Source organism: Hypanus sabinus, chromosome 2 (assembly GCF_030144855.1).
Source record: "Hypanus sabinus isolate sHypSab1 chromosome 2, sHypSab1.hap1, whole genome shotgun sequence".
Taxonomy (NCBI): Eukaryota; Metazoa; Chordata; class Chondrichthyes; order Myliobatiformes; family Dasyatidae; genus Hypanus; species Hypanus sabinus.
The window spans coordinates 165,431,181-165,449,014 of record NC_082707.1 but is presented as its reverse complement, the minus strand read 5'-3'; the positions used below and the strand labels follow the sequence as shown (position 1 = coordinate 165,449,014).

Here is a 17,834-nt window from a genome sequence, read left to right as displayed (position 1 = left end):
CAAGTACACAACTGACCCCATTTTAAAATTTTAGTCTAAGCATAGTGTAGCATTTAATGGCCTGACTAATCTAGTTAGAAACTGTTTGGCACCAGCCTGCTGCCCCAACATAGCAGCATAGTGTCTCAAATAAACAAAGGGAATCCCAACAATTTTTTAAAATTAGTTGCTAATTGAAAATAATTGTCCCAAATTAGCAGATGTCTTAATTCACTGATGGCACAATTAACACTATATATACACACATTAGTTAAATTAAAAATAGTACAAAATCCTCAGAAATAATAAAAGTGAGCTTGTGTTCATGGGTTCAATGAATATTTAGAAATCAGCTGATAGAGGTGAAGAAACGGTTTCTGAATCACTGAGTGTCTCTCTTCAGGTTTCTGTACCTCCTTCCTGACAGTTACAATGAGAAAAGGGCACGTTCTGAATGATGGTCATCCTTAATGATGGACGCCATCTTTCTGAGGCATTGCTGCTTGAAGATGTTTTGGACACCATGGAGGCAAGTACTAAGATGAAGATGACTAATTTTACAACTTTCTGTAGTTTCATTCGGTCTTGTATAATAGCCCTCCACTATACCAGACAATGATGCAGACTGTCAGAATATTCTCTACAGTACATCTGTAGAAGTTTGTATTTTTGGTGACAAAACAAATCTCAAACTCCTAATGAAATATAGCCACTGTCTTGCCTTCTTTATAGCGGCATCAATAGGTCGGGACCAGGTTAGATCCTCATAGATCTTGACACCAGGAACTTGAAATTGCTCACTGTCTCCACTTCTGATCATTCTATGGATTGGTTCATATTCTCTCGTCCTACCCTTCTGAAGGCCACAATCAGCTCTTTGGGCTTACTGTCATTGAGAACAAGGTTGTTGCTGCGACACCAGTTAATTAGCTGGTACACCCTCTTGTCTCAATCTGAGATTCTGCCAACAATGGTTGTGTCATCAGCAAATTTATAGATGGCATTTGAGCTATGACTTAACCACACAGTCTTAGGTATAGAGAGAGTACAGCAGTGGGCTAAACACACATCCCTGAAAGTTAAATCTGTCCCAAGCCTTATAGGCTCATCAGGCCAGTGCTTTTGCTGGTTTCCATGGCATGAAGCGACTGAGAGTACGAGAATCCCCCCCCTCCCCGGGATAGTTTGCCAGTCTATCGCGAGGTTAATCCCCCCAGCATTTTGCCTGTACCCATTTTCAACTGGGTGGACTGCAACAATGTGTGTTTAAGTGCCTTGCTCAAGGATACAATACGCTGCCTTGGCTGTGGCTCAAATTCACGACCTTCATATTGCTAGTCCAACACCTTAATCACTTAGCCACGCGTCACACACATCCCTGAGTGTTGATCATATTGTTTCAAATGAGGTAAAAAGTTACTGAATTTTTTTGGGGGTATTAGCAAACTATTCTCTGAACTATTCTTCCTTTGTTACAAAACCCAGTTTACTACAACTTAGTCCAAAACATTATGGGAATTCAAAAATGAAATTAACTGTGCCCTTGATAATTTTAATCTGTTATAGCATGGATCCCAAAGTAATTAGGCATTCAGGTACGAATTCAAAGTAGTACAAAACTTGATTGAAAATACACTTTTGATAAGTTGCTAATATATTGCAAAAAGTCTAATGTGTCAAAGAGACATTTATATTGTTTTTGACAAGAACTTGTAATTTATGGGTTTGATGGATCAGTTTTGAACAGCATTTTATATTATGAAGGGCACGAAGCATGGACAGAAGAGCATTTTGGTTCCAATGTGAGAAATTGTGCATTAATGAGGAAATCTGCAGATGCTGGAAATTCAAATAACACACACAAAATGCTGGTGGAACTCAGCAGGCCAGGCAGCATTTATAAGGAGAAACACTGCCAACGTTTCGGGCCGAGATCCTTCATCAGGGTTGTACATAAAATAATAATAAGAATCATAAAAATAAATATAAAAATAATAATTATTAAAAATAATAAAACAATAAAAATAAATTGTGCATAAAAGTGGTCCAAAGAAACCACTGAGAGGGATCGAGTCAATGGGATGATTGAGGAAAATGTGCATGCACTCATTGGGAGTTCAGAATGAGAGAAAATCTTTTTTGGTTCACATTGGATTCTGAGCATGTTTGACAAGGTAATGTTGCCAGCACTTTTCCCCTTACAGAGAATCGTACTGCTAGCATTATTTCAGAATAAAGGTCACCCATTTAAGACAAGTCTGAAGACTGTAATCCATTGGAATTGTCTTCCTGTAAACCATATACTTTTAAAATCTTTCTCCCAAAGTTGATCTTACATACTCTTATTCTATACATTAGTGTCAAGCTTTTGCCTACTCAAACCCACTAATAGACAGACCTCACAGATTTCATATTCCCTGTACCACTCATTTTCCAATCTATTTTTGGACCATCAGCAAATTTAACAGATTCAGCCCTCTTATTCAAGATATTAATATATATTATAAACAAAGGCCCAGCATTAATCCCTGTAGCACCCCATGAGTCAGTTGCAGGAAAAAAGGTTCAACCCCACTATGCTCAAACCTACAAACAGTTGCTGTTTGGTGTACTGATTTCTACCTGGCAAAGACTTATTATCAATTTCGGCATTTCTTAACACTCTGGACTATTACCCAACGATAAACATCAGGCCAGGACCATAGTCACAATCTTCTTTCCCCTTAGAGACCTTTGCTTCAAAACCACAACACCTAATCTACTTCTATCTCCTCTATATCCAAATCAAGAACACCCTAAAAGTTCTATTGTTTCAGCTATTACTATTCACTTATTCTATTCACTTCTTTCCCACTTGCATCCCTGACATTCAATGGATCATTCTATTAATTTTTATAACCATATAACAATCACAGCACGGAAACAGGGCATCTCGGCCCTCCTAGTCCGTGCTGAACTCTTAATCTCACCTAGTCCCACCTACCCACACTCAGCCCATAACCCTCCACTCCTTTCCTGTCCATATACCTATCCAATTTTACCTTAAATGACACAACTGAACTGGCCTCTACTACTTCTACAGGAAGTTCATTCCACATTCTATTAATTTTTATGACCTTCAAAGTTATCTCCCCCCCCCCACATTTGTGATTGTCATTAGATTCCTGTAATATCTTAACAAAATCATTGTCATCTTGAGAAACAAAACCTCATATTCTGATGGTACATTACAGCTTTCAAGTCAAAACAATAAAAAAAACTTCAGATAACAAACACCTTATTTGTGAGAACATGACAGCTCTGAAGAAAAGGTTGTCCATCTGAAATTGAAACTTACTTTCTTTGCAGATACAATTGATCAGATTTACATTTCAGAAGTTTTCTACTTTTAGCCACTTTCAGTTAGACAGCTAATCTTTACTCCATGCTAATGGAATATCTCCAATATTATGAGCCTCTATGTTTTATAGTAAAATTTTGTGGCACTTTAATTGAATGACTTATGGAAATCCAAATGCACTACCTATATCCACTATATCCAACTACCTATATCCACTATGCTAGATGCATTGTCAAAATCAAAATATCAAACACTATTCCCTTATTCAAAAAACTCATGTAAATTGTATTTCTAGCTTCTACAGCTCTGCTGTCTTAATGGGATTCCAACATTTTTGTAATGACAACTACTAGACTGTCAAGTTTGATCTGGCAAATTTCAATGGACAGATCCTTGAATGTAACTGAATAGGTACCAGTGCTAGTTTATGATAGGTTGCCAGATTCATATGCAATGTTCTGTATTGGAGTGCAGCCTGGAAATTGCAAGTGGAACTCCAATGACAAATTTGTGATTTCTATAATTGTGTCACTACATCAAGCTTTCCAATATAGGAATAAAGGCCTGCACTGCAACTTGGTACTGAACTGCCCTCATTTCACAGCAAGCTCCAGTCCAAAGAATTAATGCAATATTTGATAAGACTTATCAGTCTACCTTTGCAAAATTATGCCAGACCGCAGCTTCATGTTAATCAATGTCCTTAAAAATTAACAAGATCAAAATAATTTACAGTTTTATACCACCAAAACAACAAAAATAGAAATACATCATGTTAAATGTTTAGAAGCAAAGTAAATAATCTTGAGTTATAATAAATTTGATGAAGGCTTAATGTTGGATGATATCCATATTTTAAATTTTAGAACATTTATTGAATAGATCAACTGTACTTCAATATTTTTATAACTGTAATTTTAGCAAAATTTCTTTAACCAGCGGTAACAAAATACACTGAGAAATGTCTGAATTTGAAGCAATTCACACATATTAAAGAAGCACACACAAATTGCTAGAGGAACTTAGCAGGTGACAGCATCTATGGAAACAAGTACAGTTGACGTTTTAGGCCAAGACCTTTCATCAGGACTGGAGAAAAAAAAAGTACTGCAGAATTATTATTTCCCATGCTTCAGTGTATTCGCAAAAGCACTAAATGGCTGTTAAATTCTCACTACCCAAGGGATGCTGTACATTCTCTCATATCAATGGTTACAAGTTAAACTTTAATCCTTGGAACATAGCCACAGTGTGCCAAAGCCCATCAGCGAACAACGAGAATGTTGTACTACAACTGACGATAACTTATTTACTGAGTATGTCATTCCCCCATACGCATGTTACTGCCAAGTGATGACTATGAATTCAGCAAACAGTACCCACCTCTCCGCCATCAATTGTTATTAAATTAAACCAAAAACAGAAAAAAAACATCAAAACTAATCAGAAAATTGAACTATAAAATGTCAGTTGTATCAGCAGTTTGCAGCAAAACTTCCCGTTAACTGCAGGCTGCAAAAAAGAAATCTTCTATAAGAAGATAACAATGCCAATCAATATTGTGGATAACTTACAGCACACCATATAAAGCAAGTACCATGAAAAGGAAGTTTACTCTGTAAGGCCTCCTCTTCTGCCATGATGAGGCCAAACTCAGGTTGGAGGAGCAACACCTCATATACCGTCTGGTCAGTTCCTTGGCATGAACATTGAATTCTCCAACTTCTGGTAATTCCCTCTCTCTCCCTTCTCCCATCCCAGTTTCACTCTGCCTCCTCTTCCAGCTGCCCATCACCTCTCTCATGATTCTGCCATCTTCTACTACCCATACTGCTTACCCCTTACATTCCTTCTTCACCTTTCCTGCCTATCCCCTCCCCCACCCCTTGATCTTTCCTCTGATTGGTTTTTCACCTGGCACCTACCAGCCTTTTCCTTCCCACCTTCCCCCCACCTTCTTTGTAGGGCCCCTGCCCCCTCCCTCTTCAGTCCTGACGAAGGGTCTCAGCCCGAAACATTGACTGCTCATTTCCACGGATGCTGCCCGACCTGCTGAGCTCCTCCAGCTTGTTTGTACATGTTGTGAAGTTTATTCTGACTGTGCATAACTCTTCAATAAAGCTTTGCTAACACAGAAAGTTAACGTGACAATGATAATAGCTGGAAAAATTCAGATCAGGTAGCATCCAGAGATTGAAACAGATCAACATTCAAGTCAATGACCATTCCTCTGAATAGTTCGGAAGATCAATTACTTGAAACAATGTTTTCCTCTCTCCCTCTCCACAGACGCTGCCTGACCTCTGGAGATCTTGCTTCACTATTTTTGTTTCTGATTTCCAGCAGGTTCAATTTCTTTTTAAATCCAATTGTCAGAGTTACTTTTTTGATGACAGAATTATGTAATGTCTTTACAGCAGCCTTTTCCCAACCTTTTTACCCTAGAGGAATGCTTGAAACAATTTTGATGTCTGAGGGAACCTCTGCATAAAATTATATCTATAGCTCATGGTATGTTAGCGTGATCAATAAATTGATTCGCGAGACCAGGCAGAAGAAAGGAAACCTAACAGTTAGTTGTCTGGTTAGACCTGGCACAATGCCAGTGGGTCAATTCCACAAGTCCTCATCCAGGCTGGCTCGGACCACTACCTTATCCCACCAGTAATGCAAGACATGATCACCAGCTACCTAGTAGCATTCAAGCTTCGCTTCACTTCAGCCCACTTTACAACTAGGTGGCAAGACCTCCAAAAAGGGATACCAACCGGCTGTATCATTTTCCCCCTACCTTGTGATGGTTATGAATCTCCTCATATCAACAGCAGCAGATGTAACTCAAACCCCAGTGTTGGAGACTGGCATCCAACAACGTGCAATATGGGGTTCATGGATGACATAATGGTAACCACTCTAACCCATGTCCAAGCAAGGAGGATATTGGAAACCCTGGACAACACATGATGACAATGCATGGTGATCAAAATGGGCAAGGTTACCAGCAAGTTCAGTCTTCAAATACAGGAAGAAGTCATTCCAACTATAGAGGAAAACCTGCTAAAGTGTCTTGGAAAGTGGTTTAATACAGCAGTGATAGACAGCACCAACATCACCAACACTGTCAAGCAGAACGAAGAGTGGCTGAAGAACATTGACAAAGTCAGAATCCCTGATAAATTTAAGACATGGCTCTACTAATACGGTCTACTACCAAGGCTGCTCTAGCTTTTCACAGTGTACAAGTTCCCCATGACTACTGTAGGAGGCATTGAGAGCAAGGTCAAGCACCTGAAGAGGTGGCTGGGATATCCACCCCACCCCCCCAAGTTTTTCTTCAGTGGGGCTCTACACAAGATCAGGTCAGCTACAGTTCCCCTTGTCATCAGAAGTGGAGGAGTTCAAGGTGGCAAAGTGTAGAGTTGTGTTAACACTGAGGGGCCATGATGACAAGCTAATAAATCAAGCAGGAGTCACCACAAAATTGGGTGAAAATGGGCCACCAACTAGGCCATGGACCAGGCAGTAAGCTCCCTGCAATTGAGACACATTATTGGCAACCCATGCTTGGGATAGCAAGGCCCCAGCACTCCACACTTCCAATGGTGGGGGGCGGGGAAAGAGACGTGGTCCAGGCAGATACACGAAAGACAGGTATTGAAGGCAGTGGAGTTGGGGGTCACAGGGCACCCGGATGAAATGGGATCTTCCCAAGCGCAAGATCAACTGGACAGAGTTTTGGAGACTAGAGCCCTTTTGCATTTCTTTCCTCCTGAGGTCTGTGCATGGCACCCTCCCTGCACCATCACAAAAGGACACATGGGGGGGGGGCTAAGAAAAGACCCTAACTGCAAGCTTTGTGCTCAGCGGGGTTCACGGACACACATACAGTCAGGATGCAAAACAATTTTAACACAAGACAGTATAGGGGGCACCACAAGTTCCTGCAGCCCCTTGCTGACACACTGGAGCAGGAGAGGAGTAAAAAAAAGACCAGCTGACAAGAGAGGCAAACATAGCAGTCATTTTCATCAAGGAGAGGGCCACACCAGTCATATCAAAGAGGCCAAAATCCATTTTGAGGAAAACTGCTAAATCATGGGAGATGAGATCTCCATCTCCATGAGATTGATGTAGGAAGGAAGCTGCAGTTACCGGAAATGGTGAAAACCACACTTCGACTAGACATCATACTGTGGTCTGCTGAAGACAAAATCATTCTGGTGGAGCTCACAGTAACATGGAAGGAAGGATGCGAAGAGGTTCAAGAGAGGAAGGCCCTGAAGTACCAATCCTTAGTCCAGGAGTGCAGGGACGAAGAATGCAGATGTTGCTATACCCTGTGGAGCTCCGGCTGTAGAGGGTTCCTAGCAAGGTCACATGGAAATTGCTGTCTGAACTGGTCTTCATGAAAAGAGCAAGAACCAAGAAGCTCGCAGTATGGGGGAGGAAGCAAGAAGAGCCTCTTGAGGGATAGGGTACAGGCAAGAGAAGTTGAACTAGAAGTCAGGAGCAGATGGGCAGTGACTTAGCCACCACTGCTGACCCAGCAAATGGAGAGTGCAGTGGTTAAAGGTTGAAACACTCTATGAAAGGCTTGGCACCACCTGACGCCTTCTGTTCCTGGCCAAAGACCATTGTTGCCTCATCAGGTAATTGAAAAGAACACCCCGCTATATGATGCAAGTAGATATAACAATCCAAAAATAGTGTCAATACTCTTTTGAGTACAGAATGAATTTTTAGCCAACCTTTCTTGAAACACTCATAAGGCAAACATAATAAATTTCTGTTAAATAACTGGCTTAAGCCAAAAAATGGGATTTAATTTTTCTAAATGTAGGCTCAGTAAATTTAAATAAAGGTTCTAAATTGATTTTAATTGATTCTGTTTACAACGTGAAAATTTATTGACAATCTTGAATCTTAAAGTTACTAAAAACCATAAGCCAAAGCAATATGAATAAAAAATACAACCCAGGAGGTTTTATATGCGACTTTGAGAGAAAAAAACATTTTCTTACCAAGTGACATGATCAGGCTCAAATACAGATCTTGTGTGTGAAACCTGTGCTTTTTTTTTTGCTGCACAAATGCTCAATTCTGGGTCAAACCAGAGATAAGCACACCTGGATTTTAGCTTCAACTGAAATGAGACAATTTCTATCCTTGCTTTTGATGCTTGTTAAACAAAATAAAAGCACTTGCTCACACATGCAAGAAGTTAAAAACTACAGTAAAATGTTTATTGCTTTCCTATGAATAAAAGACTACTCTTCTTTCATAGAAATCCAGAACTTGTCCAGGGACAGGTCAGTAAATGTCATCTTGAGTACACAGAATGCATCACACGAAGTTCTTCCTCTTCTCTCAAATTCAAGTTCTCAGGTTGGCAGAAGATTCAGAGAAAGGGTCCCTCACTTGTGTTGAAAGCGAGAAAAAATACCGTTCAACATTGTTCTGCAGTTCTTATAGGTGGTTTTCAATAAGACTTGAGACTTTCTGAAATCCTTCCTTACTGTCAAGCCCAAGCAGCAGTGGAAACATTTGAAGATTTCCTTTTTGTAACATGATTTTTCCAAAGATTCAGTTTTCTTTTAAATCCAGCCTACACAATTCCCGTTTACAACAGCAAAGCAGCAGGCTAGCAGCTGAGCCATGGCGTGTAAAAAAAATTCCTTCTTTAGAATGAAACCTTCCCTCCAATTTTCTGCTACACCAGTAGAGTTTGCTCGCTCCCACAAGTCATTTGGTGGCACGCAAGGGAAAGTTGGGGGTGGAAATTTGGGAGGGAGAGGCTGACATCACAGCCCAAATTGGTGGGTCAACTCAATGCTCGGAAAACACACTTCACTCTTCCGATTAGCCAACTGTCCTACCCTCCGTGCAATGCGATGCTCACCGATTATCAATGGCTTCCCGCATCAATAACTAAGAATGGACAATACCAAATAAACATGGTTCTACTGTGCAGTGCCATACGGGACTGAAAGACCTCTAACGAGATTGCTAACGGGGCCGCTCAAACACTGTTCACCACAGAGAGTGCTACAATTTTTTTTAAATCATGATCTATCACCGAACCCCTAGCGACCTCACAGAACCCTGGTTGAGAGTAACTAAGTATTCTTTATACCAGCAACAAAGTGCATGATAACACTGGTATAAATATCTGTTTATTTATACCAATAATACAAAAACAATAAAACCTATGATTCTACAATAGCATGATACTTTCTTGCTCTTAGATTTTTGATAGTTTCATTGGCTGGTTATGGTATGAAAGTTAGGAAGTAAATGGAAGAGTCAGTTAAAATTGAAATACCACAGAATCTAAAATGTTTATTTTCCAAAGTCAGCCTTTAAATTCATAAATGAATAGTTACAGAGCTGCAATCTGAATAATTTAATCAGCTGTCCATCAAAAAAGTTAATCAGCAAGGTCACTGGTCTGTTATCATTGCTATACTGTCAAAACTCAAACATTTGTTTTTTGTAAATATCACAAATTTTAAACTATGTTACCTCTCAAACTATTTCCTTGTTAAGCTTCATTTTCAATGACCTGGCTAAATTCAGTGGACAAATGCTGAATTTCAATAAACACAAGTTAACCAATTTCCAGACATAATCAATTGTAAAAATTCAATAGAGAGTGCATGTTTGCAGCAAACCTGAAATATGCAAGCTTCTCTGTTACAGAACCCGGGCCTCCGTAACTCCCTCTGCAATTGGATCCTCGACTTCCTAACCGGAAGACCACAATCTGTGTGGATTGGTGATAACATCTCCTCCTTGCTGACAATCAACACTGATGCACCTCAGGGGTGTGTGCTTAGCCCACTGCTCTACTCTCTATATACACATGACTGCGTGGCTAGGCATAGCTCAAATACCATCTATAAATTTGCTGACGGTACAATCATTGTTGGTAGAATCGCAGTTGGTGGCAAGGCGGCGTACAGGAGTGAGATATACCAAATTGTAGAGTGGTGTTGCAGCAACAACCTTGCACTCAACATCAGTAAGATGAAAGAGCTGATTGTGGACTTCAGGAAGGATAAGACGAAACACATACCAATCCTCAGAGGGATCGTAAGTGGAGAGAGTGAACAGCTTCAAGTTCCTGGGTGTCAAGATCTCTGAGGACTTAATCTGGTCCCAACATATTGATGCAGTTATAAAGAAGGCAAGACACTGACTATACTTCATCAGGAGTTTGAAGAGATTTAGCATATCAACAAATACACTCAAAAACTTCTATAGTTGTATCATGGAAAGCATTCTGACAGGCTGCATCACTGTCTGGTATGGGGGTGGGGGTGGCTACTGCACGGGACCGAAGGAAACTGCAGAGGGTTGTAAGTTTAGTCAGCTCCATCTTGGGTACCATCCTACAAAGTACCCAGGATATCTTCAAGGAGCAGTGTCTCAGAAAGACAGCATCCATTATTAAGGTCCTCCAGCACCCAGGGCATGCCCTTTACTCACTGTTACCATCAGGTAGGAGGTACAGAAGCCTGAAGGCACACACTCAGCGATTCAGGGTTAGCTTCTTCCCCTCTGCCATCCGATTCCTAAATGGACATTGAACCCTTGAAAACAACCTCACTTTTTTAGTATATATTATTTCTTTTTTTGCACTATTTTAATCTATTGGATATATGATTTACTTATCTATTATGATTATTTTATTATGCATTGCATTGAACTGCTGCTGCTAAGTTAACAAATTTCATGACACATGCCGATGATTCTGAATCAGAACCTGATTCTGTATTTAGTAAAATGGTAGCTGGTTATAAAAAATGTGCAGCGATGACATTTAGCAGGTGCACCAATTATCTATTTGCTTCAATTCAATTAAAAACTAAGTTAACAACGAACTCATGTTAAAATAAAATTGTGCACTCTTCCAGTTTTAAACACCTGTCGAAAATCAAATCTGTATCCAAAGAACATGTTCATAACAGACTAGGTTATGACAAATAGGGCCACCCACAAATAACAGATGCAAATATTAAATAGAGAGCCCAACAACATAATGTTAGTCATGTCTTGAGGAATGGTTAAGATCTCAACTCATCTGGCTTTATTTAGCTTTTAACCTGAAGTTAATATCAAAATTAACATTTCTCTGGAAATATTTTAAATAAAAATCTGAAAAAACCACAAGAAAAAAAACATTCACAATATTTTAACCATCCAACTGACCCTTATTTCCAACTTTTAGTGTTTGTTTTCCCTCAAATCATTACCTATAGTTTCATTCCCCATTCCACTGCGCCTCTGCAATTTCCTTCAGCCTTGAATGATTATACATGCACCAGACTTTTCACCCCACTGTGTACAAGCATCCAATAAAATCTTCTCCAGCTTTCCGTTTAAAAAATTATTTGACCAAGATTTGATTTCCAGCATATTTTGTTTCAGATTCACAGTAGAGTGTTGATTTTATATCATTTGATCCAGCTGCAAGTTCTTTCAACTGTGTTCCTTGGCTTATTGTTCATCACTTAAATCCTTTTATTCAACCCTTCTCATTAAGAATCCTCAGTCATTCAGTCTAAAGATTATTTCAGTAGAACGTAGGTTGTACTTGCAAGTCTAGTTAGCAGTGAATTGCTTTCTTGAACGACTACATTTCACAGTTAATGTTGTCCCACAGAACAGCTGGGTAGGAAATTCCAATATTCCGTTTCTCCAATTGCCAAATAAATGCTAGCCTGAAAATAATAGCATCCACTTGTTAAAGTACTAGAATAAGAGATTTCTTAAAATATGGATAAGTTAAGAAATCTCAACTTCAGAGGAAGCATGGAGTAACCTAAAAATGCTTTGTTTTAAAATCTATCTAAAAATCTTTTTTGATCTTAAAGATTTTACATTAGAAGTCATATCCCATACTATATTTTAATTTTGCTCAGCTATTTATACCCATTACAAAATTCTGGTCAACTCTAAACATTACATCGGAACTTTAGAGCACATTTGTTAGAGAATCAACATATTCCTGATACCACGCGTAGATACAGTGGCACATTTTACTATCTGTGAGCTGATGTTCCAAGCTTTTAAAGTTCAAAGTTTAAAGTAAATTTATCGTTAAAGTATAAGTAAGTCACTATATACAACCCTGAGATTCATTTTTTTTGCAGGCATACTCAAATCGATAATAGAAAAACCACCATAATAGAAACAATGAGAGACTGCACTGACTACACTAGTTACACTAGTGTGCAAAAGACAATAAACTGTGAAAATACAAATGAAATAAATAACCAATAGATATTGAGGGCATGAGATGAAGAACCCTTAAAAGCGAGTCCATAGGTTGTGGTGCATTTCGGTGATGGACAAGTGAAGCTATCCTCTTTTGTTCAAGAGCCTGATAGTTTAGAGGTAATCACTGTTCCTGAATCTGGAGGTGTGAGTCCTGAGGCTTTTGTACTGTCATTCTGATGGCAGCAGTGAGAAGAGAGCATGACCTAGGTGGTGGGAGTCCCTGATGATGGATGCTTCTTTCCTGCAGCAACACTGTGCAGATGTTCTCAATGTAAGGGAGAGCTTTACCCAGGATGGACTGGAACACATTTTCTACTTTTTGTAAGATTATCCATTCAACAGCATTGGTGTTTCCATACCAGGCTGTCATTCAGCCAGTCAATACACTGCCCACGACACATCTCTAGACGTTTGTCACCAAGACGTAGATGACATGCCAAATCTTCACTAAGGAAATAGAGGCGCTGCCGTGCTTTTTTAAAAATAAAAACAAATGCACTCATTTCAGGTCCTCTGAAATGATAACACCAAGGAACTTAAAGTTGCTGACTCTCTCCACCTCTGAACATCCAATGAGGACTGGATCAGAGACCGCTGATTTCCTTCTCCTAAAGTCAATAATCAGCTCCTTGGTCTTGGTGACACTGAGCAACAGGTTGCTGTGGCACCACTCAGCCAGCTTTTCAATCTCCGTCCTATATGCTGATCTCACTACCTTTGATTCAGCCTATGGCAGTGCAACGGCAAACTTGAATATGTCATTGGAGCTGTGCTTAGCCACGCAGTCCTAAGTGTAAAGTGAATAGAGCAGGGGGTAGCACACAGCCCTCTGGTGCACCTGTGCTGATAGTCTTTGAGGAAGGTTACCACATTCTTCTTCAGCATTGATACAAGTGAAGCAGGTGGGTACCTCAGACAGCCAAAAAGAGAAGTTAAAGACCTCAGTGAACACTCTAGCTAGTGGATCAGCACAGGTCTTATTACTTTTGATAAACTATTAGTCAAATGTTACATATCGTGCGATGTACCTTAACCAGTCAATATGAAATTATACCCAACATATAGAAACTGCATTTATATAATTTATTTTGTGCAAGGGTGGAAGGGCAAGATAAGACATTACTTAAACAGCCATTTTTCAAATGGTTCCCTCCTCATATACTGAAGACAACTATATGGCTGTTAATAGTGTAATGGAGTAAAGAAATCCAGCCCATTGTGTCCACACTGACTTTATTGCCCACTTACACTAATCCCATTTGCCTTCATTTGGGCCATATCATTTTATACCTTGCTTTTGAAATGTCTCTCAAAAAAAAACCATTAAAGCACATAGAGCCTGCACAGTGCTATACTGTTCTTCAGCCAACATCATTGTGTCAACCCTTTAACCTCTGATCCCACTTGGCTTCAGAAAAAAAACAAGACTTACCTGTCCAGTTTCTCCGCATAACTAAAGTTCAGGTTAAATGTAAAGTCCCAGTAAATGCCTATTGCTATCTTTCTAGCTAGCATAATCAAATCTTTCTACAGTGTGGCAACCAAACAAGCACACGTTACTCTAAGTGTACTCTAAACAATTTTTTTTTCTAAGTTGTGATACAATGCCCTGGTTTTATACTCTGTCTTGAATTATAAGACAAGCAAACTTTGCCACTCTATTGACTAGCATCTGTTGCCATTTTCGAGGAACTATGGACTTGGACCACATCTTTTTTTCATCAGTGACATGAAAAGTGATATGGTCGCAATCTGCAAGATAACCAATTTCCGCCACATCAATGATACAGTATTTTCAGAGCTGTTCATCTGTAGCTCCGAAACCAAAAACTTGCAAAATGTTTACAGCTAGGTATCAAATTGTGCAAGCATTTATTAAACACTTAAAGATAAAACTTTGCTACTTTACTATTCAAACATAAAATAACTAGATTTACAATGCACAAAACCAACTCATGCCAAATTACACATTTACTAGTGATAACAAGTTAGAGCATTTGTGTTGCCAATCCAAAAACCATTGACAGTATTGCATCACTCACAACTGGACTAACACAGGAACTTGGAATACCCACCATCCCCATCTACAGATGCTGCCTGACATGCCAAGTTCCTCCAGCAACCTGTTTATTTGTTCACAATAACATAATCTAACAGAAAACATGAGCAACATATGACCAAACTATGTATCTTAATCAAAATAACAGTACCAATAAACCATATTTTTTCAAACCAAGCAAAATCAGAACAGAAAAAGGACATAATGAGGCAAAAACAGAAGTATTCAAATATTAAGATCTTTATTTCTTTTCCCAAACAGAGAAAGCACAGAAAGACTCTTAAATTCAAGCATATCCTTAGCCTACATTTTCAGTTGAAGTGACAAAAAAAGGTTCCTAATATTATATTTACAGTATACACATACTTCAGAATTAGTTACCATCTGCACATGAAACTTAAACAAAAAATTACAGATGGAAGAGATCCTAGAAACAGAAAATAATAGAAACACTCAGTAGATCAGACAAAATCTGGAGAAACCAAAAGACCCTGTCAGAATTAAATCACTGAATTTCTAAACACGTTAATAAATATACTTAAATATTATGCAACTCTATAAAACATCTTGCTATGAACAAAAAATAAAAGCTTATGAATATAACCATATAACAATCACAGCACGGAAACAGGCCATCTTGGCCCTCCTAGTCCGTGCCGAACCCTTAATCTCACCTAGTCCCACCTACCCGCACTCAGCCCATAACCCTCCACTCCTTTCCTGTCCATATACCTATCCAATTTTACCTTAAATGACACAACTGAACTGGCCTCTACTACTTCCACAGGAAGCTCATTCCACACAGCTATCACTCTCTGAGCAAAGAAATACCCCCTCGTGTTTCCCTTAAACTTCTGCCCCCTAACTCTCAAATCATGTCCTCTTGTTTGAATCTCCCCTACTCTCAATGGAAACAGCCTATTCACGTCAACTCTATCTATCCCTCTCAAAATTTTAAATACCTCGATCAAATCCCCCCTCAACCTTCTACGCTCCAATGAATAGAGACCTAACTTGTTCAACCTTTCTCTGTAACTTAAGTGCTGAAACCCAGGTAACATCCTAGTAAATCGTCTCTGCACTCTCTCTAATTTATTGATATCTTTCCTATAATTCGGTGACCAGAACTGCACACAATATTCCAAATTTGGCCTTACCAATGCCTTGTACAACTTTAGCATTACATCCCAACTTCAGTACTCAATGCTTTGATTTATAAAGGCCAGCGTTCCAAAAGCCCTCTTCACCACCCTATCTACATGAGACTCCACTTTCAGGGAACTATGCACAGTTATTCCTAGATCTCTCTGTTCCTCTGCATTCCTCAATGCCCTACCATTTACTCTGTATGTTCTATTTGGATTATTCCTGCGAAAATGTAGAACCTCACACTTCTCAGTAAATATAATATACCATAGAGTTTTATGAATATTTCCATTGTTGCCACTTACAACATATGGTAGAAATATTGATAAAACACAAAACCTGTGCATTATATTGTGGAGGCTCATTATTTGCTAGCACATCAAAAACATAAGATTAAATGCTTTTTAAATCCAGAACAGACATAACTTACAATCCTTGCAGTCAACAGATTCGATTTTTGCACCCTAGTTTAAAATGTCTAAAAAAAATTAAGTTACATGATATTTCAGCTGTTTAAAATCTTAATAGTATAATTTTAAATTATAGAAAAACATTTTAGAAGTATATGTAACCACCTCGCCAGGCAAGTATGAATGTTCTTTGTTTTTTTAAATCAATATATAGTCAATTACTAATTAAATCATTTGATGATATACAATTAACATACAATACCCGTAAAAAGTAGTTCACTATGCTACTTCCGTCAGTATTTTCGTTTGACATCGTGCCTTTGAGCTCACCTCCGTGGATAGGAGAATATTTGTGAAAGGATTGTGTGCTGTTTTCCAATTATGTCAGCTTACGTTAGTAAATCCTAGAGTGAAACCCGTCAAATACTCACCGGCATCATTTTGAAAAGGTTTCAATAAAATCCCCCTATGCGAACAAAATCTTCAATTTCTCCTGATCCCGGGTCAACTCAGCGGCCGGCCAGCAGGCAGCTGAGAGGGGAAGAGGGCTATCTTAACTGGGACACGAGTCCAACTCCAGGCCGCTGCTGCCTTCACGCTCAGAGAGGTGGGTGGCGATTTAAAAACCAGGAGGTAAGTGTGGCAATTGATGAAGAAGGTGTCAGCTGCGGACTCGGACAAGGGGCGGGGGAGCTCAGCTCTCAGTCCCCGATTTAACACCCACTTTCGGTTGACGCTCGGTTTCGCCCAGGCGTGCCGCCGACACCAAAGATACACCCCTCAGCCTCAGCACTCGGGAGCGCGAGGCCCAGTCAGCTGACCTCCGATCGTGGCGTCATCGAAAGTTGGGCGGGCGTGCAGGTAGGTACGGTGCAGTCGTGTGGCTGCGCGAAGACCGCCTCCGAGCCGCACCCGGCGCTTCTCGTCTCCGCGACTCTGATCTTCAGACCAATCTAATAAACGGCGAACAGCGCCACGAGTTGTGCGTCCGTTTGGAAATGTGAACTAATTGTCTGCGGTGGGTTTGTAGGCTGAGTAATGCAGAGGGGAGGTGTGGGACAATTGCATTGCAGCATCTCGACGTCGCAGGCTCCTATGCACACAGATCGCCACCTGCCGCCCTAGGACCCTTTACACTAAAAAGTCAAAAGATTTGGAGAACTGGTTCGCTCAGCAGGACCTTTTACGATTAAAGAAATTATAGCAAACATGAAAAGAGATTATAAAAAAAATAAGACAAAACGGATAGCGTATTTGTGATCTAGATTGTATAATTGTAACTAGAGATGTTTTCGAAGCAAAAATGTAACTGTTTCAGTTGTATTTTAGGTTCATTTACGAAGAGAATCGTAGAATACCCGTTGCCCAGGATCTTGTTCTTCACCAACCGTTAAATCTTAGAACATTTGCTCCAATTAAGTGCATCAATTAAAGTTAATGGATACGAGTTGCCTTGGCGTGGGAGGCGTAATTCTTCACTTAGCTCACTTTTTAATTGTGCTATTCCACCTCTTTAAAAGGAGTAACGACGATGAGACGACGTCTTCAGTAATTAAAACATAGTAACCTCAGGTTATAAAGTTTAAGACAATCGTCTTCAACAATCATAATCTTCTTT

The 17,834-nt window shown here is 39.6% G+C and overlaps 1 protein-coding gene across 1 annotated transcript in view; it reads right to left on the bottom strand.

Annotated features, from left to right (window-relative positions):
• Positions 1-17,834, bottom strand: part of ppp1r13bb (protein phosphatase 1, regulatory subunit 13Bb) — an 83,601-nt gene extending 65,767 nt beyond the window's left edge. The window contains exon 1 of the mRNA XM_059958520.1: positions 16,648-17,834. Within this exon, the coding sequence (XP_059814503.1) occupies positions 16,648-16,656 (9 nt within the window). The 5' untranslated portion in view covers positions 16,657-17,834. The remainder of the gene's footprint in view (positions 1-16,647) is intronic.